Source organism: Triticum aestivum, chromosome 5D (genome assembly GCF_018294505.1).
Source record: "Triticum aestivum cultivar Chinese Spring chromosome 5D, IWGSC CS RefSeq v2.1, whole genome shotgun sequence".
Classification (NCBI taxonomy): Eukaryota; Viridiplantae; Streptophyta; class Magnoliopsida; order Poales; family Poaceae; genus Triticum; species Triticum aestivum.
Window position 1 is genome coordinate 337,050,981 of NC_057808.1, and position 20,016 is coordinate 337,070,996.

The window sequence follows — 20,016 nt, forward strand, 5'->3', positions numbered from 1 at the left end:
GGAAGAAGAAGAAGAGGCGTCAACGCGCTGAAGTTGGCGTCAACGAAACGGGTTGGCGGAGAGACTAGGATTAGAAGATGTGGGGAAGGACAAGGAAGAGAAGAACATCAATTATCCCTTCTAGCAATGAATGGTATGTGGGCTAGAGGTGGAGCTTATTGGTGACTAGGAATACATTCAGGTTACCACTTACCTCCCATGTCAGTGTGCATTTGCGAAGTTGAATGGCCCTTTGAGACTGATATCTATAGTTATTTATTATTTTGTGTCAATAATATGTGTTAGTTTAATACACTTTATTATACAATAAATATGAAAAAAAAATCATCTTTGTTGCAACGCATGACCAAGGTGAGGTGGGTGTCATTTGATTTTAAAGAAGGAGGCTCCAGCGATAAATGTCCCACTACCGCGGGAAACCGAGTGAGAAAGGGAGGGTCCAAGAGAAAAAGAGGGCGATACGTTGTGGGGTGGGGTTTTTGTGTTGGATATAACATGGGGATAGTCCGAACAATCGCATTTCTCCCCCATATATGGTCTAAATTTGGGGGAGCTCGGACTATCCATACTGTTGAATTTTGAAGAGGCTACTAAGTGTTCATTCGATGTCTGGACACGTCCGGACCTTTGAGAACAAATGAACTTTGACCTTATACGCAACCTTAATCATTTGTTTAATTAATTTATATATGCATAGCCCGTAGCAATGCACGGGCGTTCTGCTAGTCTCTACTTCTAATGGAGGAGTTGGTAGCCTAGTATGATTTATTTTCATTCGGTTTTTATTCATCACCTCCCACCAACTGGTTTTTCTCCTTTCCATTAAAAATCCAAATCTTATTGAAGGAGATATCTTGTTTCGTGCTTACTTTGGCAGGTTCTGATTCATTCCAATCACGTCAATAAATAGGTAATTAAGAATTCAAAACTCACACCATATATTTGAGATTACCTTTCTAAAATATAGACGTAATATTTTCCTCGATAACCTTTCAAAACAAAATGAGATATTCCTCAATAAAAAATCAGTAATCCTACGCGCTATGTCATTATTATTATCTCCACTATTAATTGACTATCACAAGTTTTCTAAACAACAAAAGAACATATCTTTTACTTGTGGGCATACGCATCCGCGCGCCTCTACGGAGGACGCCGTGCGCGACACCATGGAGGATGTCGCGGCCGGGCATAACACTAGCGTGATACCCGAGAATGCCAAGGCGTGCATCACGACGTCAAGGACGGCCATGACGGAAGGCGTGTCGCCATACCACCACGTACATGTGTTCGTGGACACAATCATATTATATTTCTTGTCATTAATACACAGATTCTTGTCATTAATACACAGAGACACACATACTACATTCTCAAATCAAGTCTATCCATTCAAATGTCAAGAAATTCGTAAAGGAAATGTGTCCTACAATACTTGGTAGTCGTCGTCATTCATAGCAGCCATTCATGCGAAAATATTTTGGAAATTGAGCGCTGAATCAATTTGAAAGTATAACCATTGATGTAATTAATGAACTAGTCGATTAATTATGTATGCAATTAGTTAGGTCCATTTAAATAGAAAATATTTTTTTGCACCCAATCAATTTTGAAACCAAGTCATTAATGTAATTAATGGTTTAGGTAGACACTTAATTATGCCTATAGATAATTAGAAGTAGAGATTTTTTCCAATTAGGCGGGTAATTAGTCGATTTGGTTGCGGTTAATCAGGCGTGCGAAGAATTAGGTAGGTTGTTAATTATTTGTGTAATTAATTAATTAAGCAAGCAGTTCATCGCTTTGAATCATTTTAAAAGCGTGCATCGGCAAGGACAATCAACAGGCACTAGTAGAAAAAGGGTCAAATGTCAAGCACATTAGTGCCGGTTTGATTTTGAGCCGGCACTAATGTGTGCATTAGTGCCGGTTCCAACGGCTAGCCGGCCGCTCTTATTAGTACCGGTTCGTGGCTAATTTTTAGCACCGGTTCGTGCCACGGACCGGTACTAAAGTGAGTGGTGGCAGGATGTTGTCAGTCCGGGGCCCCTCCAGCACCTTTAGTACCGGTTCGTGGCACGAACCGGTGCTAAAGGTCGTCGTACATAAACCCTTTGTCCACCCGAGCTCGCTCTGTTCTTCCCCTTTCCCCTCTCCTCTCTGTTCTTCCCCTCTTTCTCTCGAGCTCATCACACATTTTGCCCAAAATTTGTCAAGATTTGAAAGGCCCCCATCCATTCAAATGATCACAAAGGTTAGCAACTTTGTCCTTTCATCTCTCATTGCTAGATTTGCTCTTGCAATGCTTTGTATAGTGATTAATTTATGAGTTTAGTAATTTGGGAGGAAATATATGTGCTAGTATTTGATTTATATGCAATTTGAGGTCAAAAATAACACTTAGTTTGCATATGTAGGTGTGGTTTACTTAGTGCCTTCTAAATCTCCGTCGTAACCACCGTCGATCGCCCGCGCCGTCCCGTCGCCGGCACCACCTTGTGGTGAGCCTCTTGTTCATGAATGTTTTACATTACCAAATTGATGTTTGTGTGATTTGGATATATAGTTACTCGTATAATTATCTTACCCGTACGTTGTTTGTTATACATAGTGCCATGGTTTTGACATCCGTCCGCGTCGGCCCTCGTCCTTGTTATGATTCGGATGTGGTATATTCTCTTTTAAAACTAGTAATTGCATTTCGTGTTTATGACAAATTATTATGCCCATTAAGTTGACATAGATATTTTTATTTAGGAGGTTTGTGAACCGAAAATTCCACCCGACCCTATTGTCGAGAGATTAAATTTAGTTGAAAGAGAAAACGAGTATTTGAAAGAAAAATTGAAAAGAATTGAGGGGGAGAAGATGGAATTGGAGTTGCATGTTGCCGATGTCGTCGATGATCACAAGATCAAGATGGAGAAAATGCGCTTGAAGATTAGAAAGATTAGAAAATATGCCATTGGTAGTGAGGCTTGGTATCATTATGCTGTTGGATCAATTGTTACCTTAGTTGCGATCTTGATCGCATTTGTTGTTGCATTTAAATGCTTTAGTTAGAGAGTTATTTGTTTGTTGCATTTAAGTGTTGTATGAACTTTATGTATGAACTTGTATTAATCTGGTCTTTTCGGTGTTGTGTAATGAAGATGAGCCGACAATGGATGTACGATGACCGATGCTCTCCCGGGTTCATTAATGGCGTGCGAACTTTTCTGCTTGCGGCTGAGGCAAACAAGCGGGCGGATGGTTTTATGCCTTGTCCATGTGCTGTCTGTAAGAATGATCACAATTACTCTACGTCAAGAACCATTCACGTCCACCTGTTTAAGTCCGGTTTCATGCCCCACTATAATGTTTGGACCAAGCATGGAGAAAGAGGGGTTATGATGGAAGACAATGAAGAAGAAGAGGATGACGACATCTATCCTGGCCATGGGTTCCCTGAATACGATGATACAACAATGGGGGAAGAAGCTGAGCCGACAATGCGGGAAGAAGCTGAAGAAGAGGCATCAGATGAGCCCGCTGATGATCTAGGTCGGGCCATTGCCGATGCAAAGAGAAACTGCACAAGTGATTTGGAGAAGAAGAAGTTGCAGCGCATGTTAGAGGATCACAAGAAATTGTTGTACCCGAATTGCGAAGGTGACAAGAAAAAGTTGGGCACCACACTGGAATTGCTGCAATGGAAGGCAGAGAATGGTGTATCTGACAAGGGATTTGGAAAGTTGCTGGTAATGATAAAGAATATGCTTCCAAAGGACAACGAATTGCCCGAGAGTACGTACGAAGCAAAGAAGGTTGTCTGCCCTCTAGGATTAGAGGTGCAGAAGATACATGCATGCCCTACTGACTGCATCCTCTACCGCGGTGAGTACAAGGATTTGAACGCTTGCCCGGTATGCGATGCATTGCGCTATAAGATCAGCCGCGATGACCCTGGTGATGTCGAGGGCGAGCGCCCCAGGAAGAAGATTCCTGCCAAGGTGATGTGGTATGCTCCTATAATACCACGTTGAAACGTTTGTTCCAAAACAAAGAGCATGCCAAGGCGATGCGATGGCACAGAGAAGACCGTAAGAAAGATGGAAAGTTGAGAGTACCCGCTGACGGGTCGTAGTGGAGAAAAATCAAGAGAAAGTACGGGAAGGAGTTTGCAGATGACGCAAGGAACATATGGTTTGGTCTAAGCGCAGATGGCATTAATCCTTTTGGGGAGCAGAGTAGCAACCATAGAACCTGGCCTGTGACTCTATGTTTGTATAACCTTCCTCCTTGGTTGTGCATGAAGCGAAAGTTCATTATGATGCCGGTGCTCATCCAAGGCCCTAAGCAACCCGACAACGACATTGATGTGTACCTAAGGCCATTAGTTGAAGAACTCTTACAATTGTGGAATGGAACAGGTGTACGTGCGTGGGATGAGCACACGGGGGAAGAATTTGACCTAAAGGCGTTGTTGTTTGTGACCATCAATGATTGGCCTGCTCTCAGTAACCTTTCAGGACAGACAAACAAGGGATACCGTGCATGCACGCACTGTTTGGACGATACCGATAGTATATATTTGGACAATTGTAGGAAGAATGTGTACCTGGGACATCGTCGATTTCTTCCGAGCAGGCATCCTGTAAGAAAGATAGGCAAGCATTTCAAAGGTGAGGCGGATCACCGGACGAAGCCTCGCCACCGTACTGGTGCTGATGTACATGATATGGTCAAGGATTTGAAGGTAGTCTTTGGAAAGGGTCCTGGCGGACAACCTGTTCCGAATGACGCTGACGGACGCGCACCCATGTGGAAGAAGAAATCTATATTTTGGGACCTGCCCTATTGGAAAGACCTAGAGGTCCGCTCCGCAATCGACATGATGCACGTGACGAAGAATCTTTGCGTGACCCTGCTTGGCTTCTTGGGCGTGTATGGGAAGACAAAAGATACACCTGAGGCACGGGAGGACCAACAACGTATGCACGGAAAAGACGGCATACATCAGGGTCATGCCAGCTACGCTCTTACCAAAGAAGAGAAGGAAATCTTCTTTGAATGCCTGCTCAGTATTAAGGTACCGTCTGGCTTCTCGTCGAATATAAAGGGAATAATAAACATGGCAGAGAAAAAGTTCCAGAACCTAAAGTCTCATGACTGCCACGTGATTATGACGCAACTGCTTCCGGTTGCATTGAGGGGGCTTCTACCGGATAACGTTCGATTAGACATTGTGAAGCTATGTGCATTCCTCAATGCAATCTCTCAGAAGGTAATCGATCCAGAAATCATACCAAGGTTAGAGAATGATTTGGTGCAATGTCTTGTCAGTTTCGAGTTGGTGTTCCCGCCATCCTTCTTCAACATCATGACGCACGTCCTAGTTCACCTATGCGAAGAGATTAACGTTTTGGGTCCTGTATTTCTACACAATATGTTCCCCTTTGAGAGGTTCATGGGAGTCATAAAGAAATATGTTCATAACCGTGCTAGGCCAGAAGGAAGCATCTCCAAGGGCCATCACAGTGAGGAGGTCATTGAGTTTTGTATTGACTTTATTCCTGACCTTAAGCCGATTGGTGTTCTTGAATCGCGGCATAAGGGCAGACTGGAGGGAAAAGGCACGCTAGGAGGGAATCAACTAATATGTATGGACGGACATTCTCTCACTGAAGCACACTACACAATTCTACAGAATTCCGCCTTGGTGGCTCCGTATATGGACGAACACAAGAATTTTCTACGCTCCAAACACCCGGAGCGGTCTGATGACTAGATTACACGTGAACAAACCAGGAGTTTCGCCGGCTGGTTGCAGACACGTACCATGCATGACGCCTCTATTGAAGATGACCTGTACTCGCTGTCCCAGTTACTATCCTCTAATATAATGACTTTCAAAGGGTACGAGATAAATGGTAATACATTTTACACGATCGCCCAAGATAAGAAGAGCACCCACCAAAACAGTGGTGTCCGCTTTGACACAACAACCAAGACGGGAAAGGAAACATATTATGGTTACATAGAGGACATATGGGAACTTGACTATGGACGTGGTTTGAAGGTCCCTTTGTTTCAGTGCAAATGGGTCAATATGACACAAGGCGGGGTAACGAAAGACCCGTAGTACGGAATGACAACAGTGGATCTCAACAATCTTGCGTATGCAGACGAACCATTCGTCCTAGCCAATGATGTGGCACAGGTTTTCTATGTGAAGGACATGTCTACCAAGCCGAGAAAAAGAAAAGATAAGGAAGCTAATGCATCATACGATGAGCCAAAGCGCCACATAGTTCTTTCTAGGAAGAGAAACATCGTGGGAGTGGATGACAAGACAGACATGTCAGAAGATTATGAAAAGTTTGATGAAATTGCTCCATTCATAGTGAATATTGACCCGAGCATCCAGTTAAATGATGAAGATTTTCCATGGCTACGGCGCAAAGGGACACACGCGAAGAAAAAGTTTCACACCCAAAGATCTGGGATGTGATCGGCTTCACTACCATCACTTTCTTCTGTGTTTCACACCCAGGAGGGAATCTTTGTAATAGTTAGGGTAATTATGTATTTTGGCATTTGAAACGCGAAGAAATTTTATGTGCAAACAAATTCTTTCATGCATTTACTGATTTTTTCAGCTAAATGACCCTGAAATTGAAAAGCATTTCAAATGAACTCAGAAAAGGTTGAAAGTTGGCATGGTATCATAATTTCACCCACATAGCATGTGCAAAAAAGTAGAGAGGGTTACCGCAAAAACTGGATGCACTTCGTGTACAAAATGGACAATCTCTTTCGAAGTATCAGGGTTTCGGACGAAAACTCATCTGTTACAAAGGCATTTCATTTTTTAAATAACCTAAGCATTACCAAATTGAATATAATGAAAAAACATACTAATATTAAACATAAGAAAAAAGAATCACTGAAAAATCTATTTTCAAAGTTAAGTTATTCACAAACTAGTGATTCACACAAATTTCAAATAATTCAAAATTTAAACTATTCAAATTTGAAAACTACCGGCACTAACAGAAAGTTTGTAATTTTTTGTACCTAAAGCAAAAATATTCACAAAGAAACTCTAAATACAGCAAAAAAACAACTCAAAAATAAATAAACCAAAAAAAATAAAGAAAATTAAAAAGCCCACCTACTGGGCCAGAGCGGCCTGCATACGACTAGAAACCCAACCTGTAGTTGGGCCAGGATGCAGGCCCGCAAGCCCAGTAGGCCCACAGGCAGAGTAGGAGAGGTAGGCCCAGAAGGCCTGCTTTTGAGAGAAGCTCAATGCAGAGCCCGCGCCGGGGCTTACAAACTGGTCTTGGCGCTCCTCAACTAGCGAGGTGGGACTAAACTTCTGGGCCCCTCGCCTGGCAGCGCACCCCCTTTAGTACCGGGTCGTGGCTCCAACCGGTACTAAAGGGTGGTCATTAGTACCGGGTGGTGCCACCACCCGGTACTAAAGGTTGGCGCTTCTCGCCGCTTGGCCTGGCCAAAACAGACCTTTAGTACCGGTTGCTGGCTTCAACCGGTACTAAAGGGGTGTTCTATATAAGAAAACACTTCAAAAAAATTAGTTTTTCATCTCTCCCTCTGCTTCTTTCTCCTCTGCCCCATCGCCGCCGCCCCTGTCGCCGTCCGTGTCGCCGTCCGTCGCCGTCCTCGTCGTCGTCGCCGGCCCGGCCGTCCCCGTCCCCGTCGTCCCCATCGTCATCGTCGCCGCGCCCCGTCGCCGCGCCCCTCCCCGTCGTCCCCGTCCCCGTCGACACCGCCCGTCTCCGTCCCCGTCGTCGGCCCCCGTCGCCGCGCCTCGCCGGTGAGCTCCTCCCCCGGCCGCCATGTCCACACACACACAGGCTCTCAGCGACATGGTCGAGCACCACTTGCCAACATGGACAGCGGACACCATGCGCCCGCGACATGTACGACCTAGCGTTCACCAAGATGGATGACGACCATGCTCTGCAGGATGTCCACATGTTGACGGTTCCCGAAAGTTCGTGGATGAGTACAACACGACACTAGATTGGCGAGGTGGTTCATGCTATAGTTGAAAGGGAGAGTGCTCCATGAATAAGAAGGAAAAAAGGAACTAAAGCGACCAAGTGGTCCATGGTGTTGTAGATGGAAAGAGTGTTCCAAAAATATAAAGCGAAACAAGAAAGAAAGAGTATTATAAAAAATAAGTAGGAATGAGAATTAAAACTGGCAAGGAAGGAGGAAGAAGAAGAAGAAGAAGAAGAAGAAGAAGAAGAAGAGGCGTCAACGCGCTGAAGTTGGCGTCAACGAAACGGGTTGGTGGAGAGACTAGGAGTAGAAGATGTGGGGAAGGACGAGGAAGAGAAGAACATCAATTATCCCTTCTAGCAATGAATGGTATCTGGGCTGGAGGTGGAGCTTATTGGTGACTAGAAATACATTCAGGTTGCCACTTACCTCCCATGTCAGTGTGCATTTGCGAAGTTGAATGGCCCTTTGAGACTGATCTCTATAGTTATTTATTATTTTGTGTCAATAGTATGTGTTAGTTTAATCCACTTTATTATACAGTAAATATGAAAAAATTCATCTTTGTTGCAACGCATGACCAAGGTGAGGTGGGTGTCATTTGATTTTAAAGAAGGAGGCTCCAACGATAAATGTCCCACTACGGCGGGAAACCGAGTGAGAAAGGGAAGGTCCAAGAGAAAAAGAGGGCGATACGTTGTGGGCTGGGGTTTTTGTGTTGGATATAACATGGGGATAGTCCGAACAATCGCATTTCTCCCCCATGTATGGTCTAAATTTGGGGGAGCTCGGACTGTCCATACGATTGAATTTTGAAGAGGCTACTAAGCGTTCATTCGATGTCTGAACACGTCCGGACCTTTGAGAACAAATGAACTTTGACCTTATATACAACCTTAATCATTTGTTTAATTAATTTATATATGCATAGCCCGTAGCAATGCACGGGCGTTCTGCTAGTCTCTACTCCTGATGGAGGAGTTGGTAGCCTGGTATGATTTATTTTCGTTCGGTTTTTATTCGTCACCTCCCACCAACTGGTTTTTCTCCTTTACATTAAAAAACCAAATCTTATTGAAGGAGATATCTTGTTTCGTGCTTACTTTGGCAGGTTCTGATTCATTCCAATCACGTCAATAAATAGGTAATTAAGAATTCAAAACTCGCCCCATATATTTGAGATTACCTTCCTAAAATATAGACGTAATATTTTCCTCGATAACCTTCCAAAACAAAATGAGATATTCCTCAATAACAAATCAGTAATCCTGCGCGCTATGTCATTATTATTATCTCCACTATTAATTGACTATCACAAGTTTCCTAAACAACAAAAGAACATATCTTTTACTTGTGGGCGTACGCATCCGCGCGCCTCTACGGAGGATGTCGTGCGCGACACCATGGAGGATGTCGCGACCGGGCCTTACACTTGCGTGATACTCGAGAATGCCAAGGCGTGCATCACGACGTCAAGTACAGCCATGACGGAAGGCGTGTCGCCATACCACCACGTACATGTGTTCGTGGACACAATCATATTATATTTCTTGTCATTAATACACAGAGACACACAGATTACATTCTCAAATCAAGTCTGTCCATTCAAATGTCAAGAAATTCGTAAAGGAAATGTGTCCTACAATATTTGGTAGTCGTCGTCATTCGTAGCAGCCATTCATGCGAAAATATTTTGGAAATCGAGCGTTGAATCAATTTGAAAGTATAACCATTGATGTAATTAATTAACTAGACGGTTAATTATGTATGCAATTAATTAGGTCCATTTAAATAGAAAGTATTTTTTTGCACCCAATCAATTTTGAAACCAAGTCATTAGTGTAATTAATGGTTTAGGTAGACACTTAATTATGCCTATAGATAATTAGAAGTAGAGATTTTTTTCCAATTAGGCGGGTAATTAGTCGATTTGGTTGCGGTTAAGCAGGCATGCGAAGAATTAGGTAGGTTGTTAATTATTTGTGTAATTAATTAATTAAGCAAGCAGTTCATCGCTTTGTATCATTTTAAAAGCGCTCGTCGGCAAGGACAATCAACAGGCTCTCAGCGACATGGTCGAGCAGCACTTGCCAACATGGACAACGGACACCATGCGCCCGCGACATGGACGACCTAGCGTTCACCAAGATGGATGACGACCATGCTCTCCAGGATGTCCACGTGTTGACGGTTTCCGAAAGTTCGTGGATGAGTACAACACGACACTAGATTGGCAAGGTGGTTCATGCTATAGTTGAAAGGGAGAGTGCTCCATGAATAAGAAGGAAAAAAGGAACTAAAGCGACCAAGTGGTCCATGGTGTTGGAGATGAAAAGAGTGTTCCAAAAATATAAAGCGAAACAAGGAAGAAAGAGTATTATAAAAAATAAGTAGGAATGAGAATTAAATCTGGCAAGGAAGAAGAAGAAGAAGAAGAAGAAGAAGAAGAAGAAGAAGAGGCGTCAACGCGCTGAAGTTGGCGTCAACGAAACGGGTTGGCGGAGAGACTGGGAGTAGAAGATGTGGGGAAGGACGAGGAAGAGAAGAACATCAATTATCCCTTCTAGCAATGAATGGTATCTGGGCTGGAGGTGGAGCTTATTGGTGACTAGGAATACATTCAGGTTGCCATTTACCTTCCATGTCAGTGTGCATTTGCAAAGTTGAATGGCCCTTTGAGACTGATCTCTATAGTTATTTATTATTTTATGTCAATAGTATGTGTTAGTTTAATCCACTTTATTATATAGTAAATATGAAAAAAAATCATCTTTGTTGCAACGCATGACCAAGGTGAGGTGGGTGTCATTTGATTTTAAAGAAGGAGGCTCCAGCGATAAATGTCCCACTACGGCGGGAAACCGAGTGAGAAAGGGAGAGTCCAAGAGAAAAAGAGGGCGATACATTGTGGGGTGGGGTTTTTGTGTTGGATATAACATGGGATAGTCCGAACAATCGCATTTCTCCGGAAGCGGAGATTCGGTGCCCGAGCGCGGATGCTCCCGAAATCGCGATCGCCCGTTCATGACTTGGGATCCGGAATAATAGCGCTGACGCATTTGACAAGGGGCGAAGGAAAAAGGGCCGTCCACAATATACAGTAGGAAACAGTGGCGCGTTTGTGGGACCGCGGCATAGGCGTGCGACGGAGTTCGGACGTGGCCGTCCTGATCCGTGGACCAGGACGTTGACGAAATAACCGAGCCTAGGATCAGATAAGAAGCTCAGATTGTTAGCGAAAAGCTGAGCCGTTTTTCTCTCCCGACAAACAAGGAAGAAGGCGGTGGTGGCGGCGGTTCCTTCTGGCCACAAGGAAAAAAGGGAGGATGCTGGGATGGAGTTACTTCTCGACGCCGTCGACAGGTTAGCACACGCAGATCACACTAAATCCCTACGTGAAAGGGGGAGGCTAACAAATGGCCATGGACGTCGGCCATTGCCGCCCCTTTTCAGGTTCCCACTGCTGTAGGAGTTCGCGGACAGCGTTGAGCAGCCAGATGTGGCTCCTCTGGTGTTGATGTGGCCAAGCGAGGCCGCCTGCGGTGGGACTGTGAACTCAAAGGGTGCTTCTGGATGCAGCCAGCAGGTCAGCGATGACGAGCTAATCGGGAGGCATGGTGGAGCTCGCTGCCGTGCGGATGCATCTCCGACTAGGTCGGCGCAGTCCACTGACAGAGTGAATCCGGAAGTTCCTGGATGGACAAAAAGGTCTGAATCCAACCCGTCCCTGCTTGAAAAACTGTACTGTATTCACTTTAGGTTCAGACAAAATGTGCTTTAGCTCTTTCCTGATAATTGGGTGCAAGCTGCTAAGCTTTGCCAAAGCAAATTCACCGGCTTGTCCACATTCAGAAATAAGAAATAGTGCTCATATTTTTATTTCTATGGCATTTGGGACAGTGTACTGAATGTTTTACTTGTTCTGACAATTCAGATTATGGCTAAGGAGTGCGCCACCAGACAGGACACCATGTCTGTCACGGATGAGCGCGCTCGAGGAGTCGATCCGCAAGTTTGGCGAGTACTGAGTTCAGATTGTGTATGAGCTTATGGGTTTTAAAATATGACTGACTTACTTTCTGCAATTCTTGGGAGATTAGATTCAGAATAAGGTACGGTAAGAGCTGGCTAAACGTCGAGAGGACAAGGTGTCAAAGTGAATGCAAGAAATCGTCTGCGGCTGCTCGGTAAACACTGATTCATGTAATTATTGTTTTGGAAGGTAAGCAGCAGCCATGGGCGTCGGTGCTTCAAGTGTGTTTAAATGAATTATACAGGGGAAACCAGAGGCGGAGAATAGTAGGTCATGCCGATGTAAGTGTGCTGCATTGATAAGGCTGCTGCGTGTGTTCGACAACAATTGGTACATAACAGAGAAAGCAGATGGCCCATGACAAAATATAACAAAGGCTATCTGGAAACAATCTTTTTCAAGCTGGCTGGAATTCTCGTTGATGTCGCGCAAAAGGAACTCTTTTGCTGCACGCAAGTTGTGAACCCCCGTCTTGTTCATTTCAACTGTACCCTTTATGAACTGAATTGCTTCAGGGTTTATGTTGGCATCTCTGCCTTTGATTTTGTGACGACCGCAAGGGATCCCAAAGACTTTGCACTCATCCTCAACCCAGAACTTGAGGACCTTGCTGTCTGTTAGCACTATCTCTCTTGGACTGACACTTACTCTGCTCATTATCCAAGAGAAGGTAATAACACCGAAGCTGATAATGCATGTATTACATGTAAAATAGGAGTGGAAGAGGTGATGTCCAGCTACATGAAGAATTGTACTATTCAGTTAGAATTCGAGGAATAAAATAAGAGATACAGTGAGTTCCTGTTCAATCCATTTTTGTTGCCTTGCCTATCATGCCTTCATTGAACCGAAAAAATGGACTACAACAAGAATAGACAACCTTCTATTTAGGCATTTCTGCAAAATAGCAGACACACGATCATCCAAACACCATGAAAACCACTTGATCTTGGACTTCTGAAGATGCGTTTGGCCTGCGCAGCTCAACTTTGCCATAGGCCAAGTGGCCTCCGCCGGCGACAAAGCTCATGCATAGCCTGGTCTTGAAGTTGCTGCCAAAACACATTGGCTTCCCGAGCTCCCCCTCACTGCCTAGGTTCAATTGTTCATCTTTTTTCGCAAATAGCCTGATCATGTCCATGGTGGGGAAGTGATGGAGGAAACGACAGTCATCGCCAAAGCCGTAGTCGCTGGTGCTGCGCATTAACAAAAAAATAGATCCAGAGAAAATTATCCAACTGTTGCAAAGTTAGTGCAGGTAGCAAAGTTTTGTTGTAGATAGAAAAGGTTGTTTTCACAACAGGCCAACCTTGCAGAAAAAGATTTGCATTCCGAATGGAACAACTTGATATGTATGACTGTAGAAAATTAACCTGAAAAACCTGGTGCATATCTTCTTCGATTTGTTAAATGCCGACAAAGTAACTGGTTACATACTCTCACTACTTTCAAATGCAGAAAATGTTTCGAGACACCAATGCATGATTCTGGTTGTTCCCATCGACTGTTGGTGTGGAAGCTTATGCACCTTTCAAATATCAATGTCTTATGTATCACTAGTGAAGCAAAATAATAAAGAAATATTTGGGTTAACAAACTGAAATGAAAAATAATACTAGTAATATATAATACATTTGCTACTTCAGTCTATGTACAACCAAAATTTGTATCGAACTGATCAACAAAGACATAATTAAGGGAGAGTTCTCTTATATAACAAATTGTGTAATAGCATAACAATAAGAAATTTCATTACACAGAATTAATTTCAATGACAGCCAGTAACAAGCATACTTAACATAGTTACTATCATTACATATGATGCTGCCAATAAAGTTCTATTTTAGGTGAAACAGGCTTGAGGTACAGGGAGCCACCCTGACATGGTTGACGCCTTCTGGCCGTTCGCACGGCAACTCAGTAAACAGCTCTGAACACATTAATTACCGAGCCAAAGTACCTGGCGACTACAAACAGAAGAACAAGCATGGTAAGCATGAGATTGGCAGCTGCAAGCAGCAGAGCGGCAACTACAAGCATTTGGGAACGGGATGCAACGGCGGCTTGTAGTTGATCAGTTTGATACAAAGTCTGCCCTGGCCGAGACCGCGGTGGCAAAGACTGGATTGGGTGGCTATCTGCCCTCCATCGCCTTGCTGCACATGGGGGTTGGTTGGCAGCATGGACCATCTGCACGGCTTGGTGAATGTCGACTTGCTTGTTGCTTCTAAGCACGGGCAAGCTGAAGCGGAGTTAGCCTCCTCACGTACGCCTTCTGGCATCGAAGAATCGGCACTGGCGGGCCTGCGATTAGAAAACGTGATAGTCAGGGGCCGTATTCCTGTGGATCTGCGAACTCAGCTCTGAAACAAGAACAAAAACAGGAATTTCAGATCTGCTTACATCGTATTTTCTACACTTGTAGAACCAATGACCCGCCTTGTCTCCCGTCCTTGCGAAGTTCGTCGCGATCTCGTCGCCGCAAAAAGGATACCGGGTTGAGAGGGAGCAGGAAGTCAGTTGGGACGGTGAGGGGGGAGGATGACGCGGCGGACATGGCGGCGAGTGAACAAGGTGGGAGGGAGCGGCGGCGATGGGGATTTCTTTGGAGCTGTGTTGGTTGTGAGGGGGGAGCACGGGTGGGGATGCAATTATCGAGGGCTGGGGCAGGTGGCCGTCACGGATACCGGCTCACGGGCACGGCTCAGGGAGGAACAGGAAAATGCCCGAGCCGTGCGAGAACCACCTGGTTCGTGCATACAGTGCCGGCTGCCGTAGCAGTCAATGCGGGACAACGCTGGGTCATTTTTAGATCGATACGTGATATATACGACCAGAAAATACCAGTACGAGCACAGATCCACATGCGGGCGAACGGGAATGATTTCAGGAGCAGCTGAGCTCGAGCTCAGAAACGAATATTCGCATATTTAGAATGATAAAGTAATATATATATACTAATACATGATAGTATATAAGACATGTGGGATAACTACCGCTGGATGGCAGAATGTATTTTCCATATATATATTAGTCAAACATTTGAAAAAATTTAAATGCGTGCAGAAAAAATATTGGGAAGACAACCGAAAATAAATAAAGAAGAAAAACTGTGAAAAATAAAGAAAAACCAAAGGAAATTGGTACAGAAACAAAGAAAACAAAAAGAAAAACAAAAAAACAAAAGAAAAACAAAAAATCTAAACAAAACCGCAACGGACGCAACCAACCACCTAGCGAGTGAGCTAAAACAAAAAAAAAACTTGCTAAGAATGGGCCGCCCAGTACTGTACATCCAAGGAAAAAGCTTCTGGCTAGACGAGAGCTACTCTCACATTAAGCGAGACTAGCAGAACGCCCGTGCATTGCTACGGGCTATGCATATATAAATTAATTAAACAAATGATTAAGGTTGTACATAAGGTCAAAGTTCATTTGTTCTCAAAGGTCCGGACGTGTTCAGACATCGAATGAACGCTTAGTAGCCTCTTCAAAATTCAACCGTATGGACAGTCCGAGCTCCCCCAAAATTAGACCATATATGGGGAGAAATGCGAATATTCGTTTCTGAGCTCGAGCTCAGCTGCTCCTGAAATCATTCCCGTTCGCCCGCATGTGGATCTGTGCTCGTACTGGTATTTTCTGGTCGTATATATCACGTATCGATCTAAAAATGACCCAGCGCTGTCCCGCATTGACTGCTACGGCAGCCGGCACTCTACGGGAGCATCCGCGCTCGGGCACCGAATCGCCGCTTCCCTAAATATGCTCATATACTATGTCTAAGATATTTTAAAGCAAGTTACAAGAAAAAATTGCATATGAGCCCATGATTTTTGTTATATTTGTGAAATACATACATATTTGTACGTAAAAACGAATATGTTTATAATATGGTACATACTACTTAAAAAATATTTTATATAGTATCTAAACAATTTTATATATACTATATATTACACGTACATACTCTCGATTTTGATAGCTACTACATACAACATATAAAATGCAAGTGGTGGTAACTAGTACTGGTGGTAGGAAACATTTATTCTCTATATACACACACACACACAAGCTATCCTGTTTTCGTAACTGAATATTTTGTAACTATTCTCGAACTGAAGACTTCTAGTGATTGAATTGATGCTCGTTCAACTGATCGCCTTCTTAGTTCAAAAAAAAAATTCGATTTTTTTCTCGGAACATGGCGTGTAATATACGATTGGAAAGCTTTTAACAACTAGATTACAAGTCATATAGAACTTTTTGTAATCCTCATGGTTTAAGAGCAATTTTGAAAAAACAATTTTTTCAAATTAAAAAACGTGAATCATATTTTGGACTTCATTTTCAATCGGTTTCTCATAATTGAGAACATCGGATGGCATTGGAAAGCTGGTAAAATCCTTGCGTTTTTAAGAGCTGTTTTGAAAAACATGTTCTCAAAAACGTGAATCTTATCTTGGACTTCATTTTCAAACGGTCTCTCAGGAACCTATTCCTGAGAGAAGATCAAATACCACTGCTACAACCAAGGGAAGGCTCGGGGGAAATAAAAAAGCAAGGGCTCTAGATGAGGGAGAAACCAGTGCTACTACAGGGAGAGGAAAAACTAAGAAAGTGAAAAAGGGGGCAAGGAATGCTACAACAAGTATAAGCAATGTTCAAGTAGGTTCAAGCAATACCAGAAGGGGGCAAACAATGTTGCCAGGGATGGTGAAAGATCTGCTCCAAGAGGTGGCGGAAGTGGTGGTGGAAGAGGGGATGCAATGATGCAAGAGGTGGTGGAAGAGGGGGAAACAATGCTGGAAAAAGTGGTGGAAGAGGGGGAAGAAATGGTACAATAGTGGTGGAAGAGGGGGAAGAAATGCTGCAAGAGGTGGAGGAAGTGGGGCGGGAAGCAATGTCATGCAAGTTCTTAATATAAGCATGTATGACTATATACGGAATACATGCCTACATTACATTGATGAACTGGAGCTATTGTGCATCGCTCTAGGTTGCGGCTGTTATATGACGGATGTCATCCAACATAAATATCCACCACTTATCCAATGCCTACGCTTTCCATACATTGATCTTTGCTAAGTTACTTTCGTTGTTTCTGTTGTTACAATCACTACAAAAACTGCTACTGTTACTGTTATCGTTTGCTATTGCTACCACTACTATCGAACTATCATATTATTGTGCTAATGATCACTCTGCTGTAGATATTTACTTTTCCAGGCGTGGTTGAAGTGACAACTCAATTGCTAATACTCGTGAATATTCTTTGGCTCCCCTTGTGTCGAATCAATAAATTTGGATTGAATACTCTACCCTCAAAAATTGTTGAGATCCCCTATACTTGTGGGTTATCAGACACCAACGTAGAAGTGTAGGATGATGAGGAAGAATCTGAGGTAGAACTCGACTCACTTGGTCGTATTTTTAATGAACTTGCTGATGCCCCGTCTCCTCGGGAGTAAGTTGAATCTAATCGAGCTGGCGAAGCTGAGGTAATCCCTTCTCCTGACTTGGAACCAGTTGTCCCGAAGAAAAAGAGATGGACGATCCGAAAGGTACCATTTTCACATCCAGATGCTCACTTAGACCCACAATTTCTTTTGAAAAAAACTCTGTACGTCGGCACCTCGAAGCGGAAGACGGGAGCAATTCCGGAGAACTGGCAAACGACTTACCAAATTCACTGGCTCGACAAAAAGCACAAGTTGAGGTGTGATACGTCTGCAACGTATCTATAATTTTTTATTGTTCCATGCTGTTATATTATCATTCTTGGATGTTTTATAATCATTTTATATCACTTTTTGGTACTAACCTATTGACATAGTACCAAGTGCCAGTTGCTGTTTTCTGCATGTTTTTTACATCGCGGGAAATCAATACCAAACGGAGTCCAAACGCAGCGAAACTTTTTGGAGATTATTTTTGGACCAGAAGACATCCAGTGGTCCGGAGAAGAGCCTTGGGGGGGGGTGCTCCGAGGGGAGCACAACCCACCAGGGCGCGATCGGAGGCCCAGGCGCGCCCTGGTGGGTTGTGCCCGCCTCGGGTCTCCCTGAACCGACTCTTTGCTCTATAAATACCCCAATATTCCAGAAACCCTAGGAGTCGACGAAAATCAATTCCAGCCGCCGCAGAGTCCAGAACCACCAGATCCAATCTAGACACCATCACGGAGGGGTTCACCACTTCCATTGGTGCCTCTCTGATGATGCATGAGTAGTTCTTTGTAGACCTTCGGTTCCGTAGTTAGTAGCTAGATGGCTTCCTCTCTCTCGTTTGATTCTCAATACAATGGTCTCTTGGAGATCCATATGATGCAACTCTTTTTGTGGTGTGTTTGTTGGGATCGGATGAACTTTGAGTTTATGATCAGATCTATCTTTTTATCCATGAAAGTTATTTGAGTTTCTTTGATCTCTTATATGCATGATTGCTTATAGCCTTGTATTTCTTCTCCAATATTTGGGTTTTGTTTGGCCAACTTGATCTATTTATCTTGTAATGGGAAGAGGTGCTTTGTAGTGGGTTCGATCTTACGGTGCTTGATCCCAGTGATAGAAGGGGAACCGACACGTATGTATCGTTGCTACTAAGGATAAAACGATGTGGGTCTATTTTTACATAAATAGATCTTGTCTACATCATGTCATCATTCTTATTGCATTACTCCGTTTCTCCATGAACTTAATACACTAGATGCATGCTGGATAGCGGTCGATGTGTGGAGTAATAGTAGTAGATGCAGGCAGAATCGGTCTACTAATCTTGGACGTGATGCCTATGTAATGATCATTGCCTGGATATCGTCACGATTATTTGAAGTTCTATCAATTGCTCAATAGTAATTTGTTTACCCACTGTTTGCTATTTTTCTCGAGAGAAGCCACTAGTGAAACATACGGCCCCCGGGTCTCTTTTTCATAGTATTTGCCTTTGCGATCTATTTTCCTTTGATTTTATTTTCAGATCTATTAAAACCAAAAATACAAAAATACCTTGCTGCACTTTATTTTATTTGGCGTTCGATCTATCAATATTTACTACTCACTACTGGAATCTGGGATTTTGCCGTCTGCTGGCAGACGGCAAAGAAGGTATTTGCCATCAACTACCAAACAGCAGATGATAAAGAACTGGCAGACGGCAAAGAAGGTCTTTGCCATCTGTCATTTCTTTGCCGTCTGCTGGCAGACGGCAAAGAAGCTTTGCCACCTGCCAGCGAACGACAAAGAGGTGTTGGTGGGGTCCACTAAATGCTAGTACACTACAACGGTCTAACCCCTCTTTGTCATCTGCTGGCAGACGGCAAAGAGGTGGGGCTATCTTTTTTTTTGCGGGTAAACCGTTACCCCCACACCTCCTCTATCTCTATCCCCTGTCTCTTCGCCCCTCTCTCTCCGCCTCACCCCTCTCTCTCTCTCCCGCTCGTCTCTCCCTCTCCCCCGCTCCAGGCCCTGCAGGCGTACGGGGTGTCCGTCGACGCCGCCTGCCCCGGCAAGAAGGCCGGCGACGCCTGCCCCACAGCCAAGCGCCGCCCGACCCCGCCTCCCTCGACCCCGCGCCGCCGCGCCACCTCGCCTCCGCTCTGCTGCGCCACCTCGCCTCCGCCCGCCGGTGCGCGCCGCCACCACATCGGACCCCAGGAGCCCCGCCGCCTCGCGCTGCCGCCTGCGTCGCGTCGCGCGCCACTTCCTCCCCACAAGCTCGCCGCCTCGCCGCGGAAGCCTCGTCGCCGATCGCCCCGACCTCGAGATCCGCCGCTGCCATGGGAGCCGAGCACCGAGCTCCTCTGCGCCCCGCCCGCGTCTCGCTTCGCCGCCGCCGCCCCATGCTGCCTCACGCCCGGATCCGGCCGCGGGAGGTTCGGCCACTCCGGATCCGGCCTCCTCCTCGCCGCACGGGCCTCCTCCTCGCCAGAGTGACGCCCCTCGCCGGAGCAGCGCCGGCCAAGCCCATGC

The 20,016-nt window shown here is 44.5% G+C and overlaps 1 protein-coding gene and 1 long non-coding RNA gene across 2 annotated transcripts; one reads left to right on the forward strand and one right to left on the reverse strand.

Annotated features, from left to right (window-relative positions):
- Positions 1–11,269: 11,269 nt before the first annotated feature.
- LOC123121575 (uncharacterized) lies at positions 11,270–12,909 on the forward strand. The gene is made up of 5 exons (XM_044541596.1): positions 11,270–11,376; positions 11,593–11,721; positions 11,948–12,034; positions 12,114–12,200; positions 12,291–12,909. Exons 1-5 carry the CDS (start codon positions 11,348–11,350, stop codon positions 12,343–12,345), a joined length of 387 nt encoding a protein of 128 aa, XP_044397531.1. The 5' UTR covers positions 11,270–11,347; the 3' UTR covers positions 12,346–12,909.
- Positions 12,910–13,736: 827 nt separating this feature from the next.
- LOC123121576 (uncharacterized) lies at positions 13,737–14,768 on the reverse strand. The gene is made up of 2 exons (XR_006459784.1): positions 14,450–14,768; positions 13,737–14,350 (listed from the first exon to the last, which is right to left on the reverse strand). It is a non-coding gene; the product is annotated as an uncharacterized lncRNA (long non-coding RNA).
- Positions 14,769–20,016: the final 5,248 nt, after the last annotated feature.

What these genes read in the sequence shown, in the direction of transcription:
- LOC123121575 (XM_044541596.1), top strand. Translation starts at nt 11,348, where the DNA reads ATGGAGTTACTTCTCGACGCCGTCGACAG. An exon ending in CTTCTCGACGCCGTCGACAG is followed by an intron (nt 11,377 to 11,592) that starts GTTAGCACACGC and finishes TTCTGGATGCAG; the next exon opens with CCAGCAGGTCAGCGATGACG. An exon ending in TCGATCCGCAAGTTTGGCGA is followed by an intron (nt 12,035 to 12,113) that starts GTACTGAGTTCA and finishes TTGGGAGATTAG; the next exon opens with ATTCAGAATAAGGTACGGTA.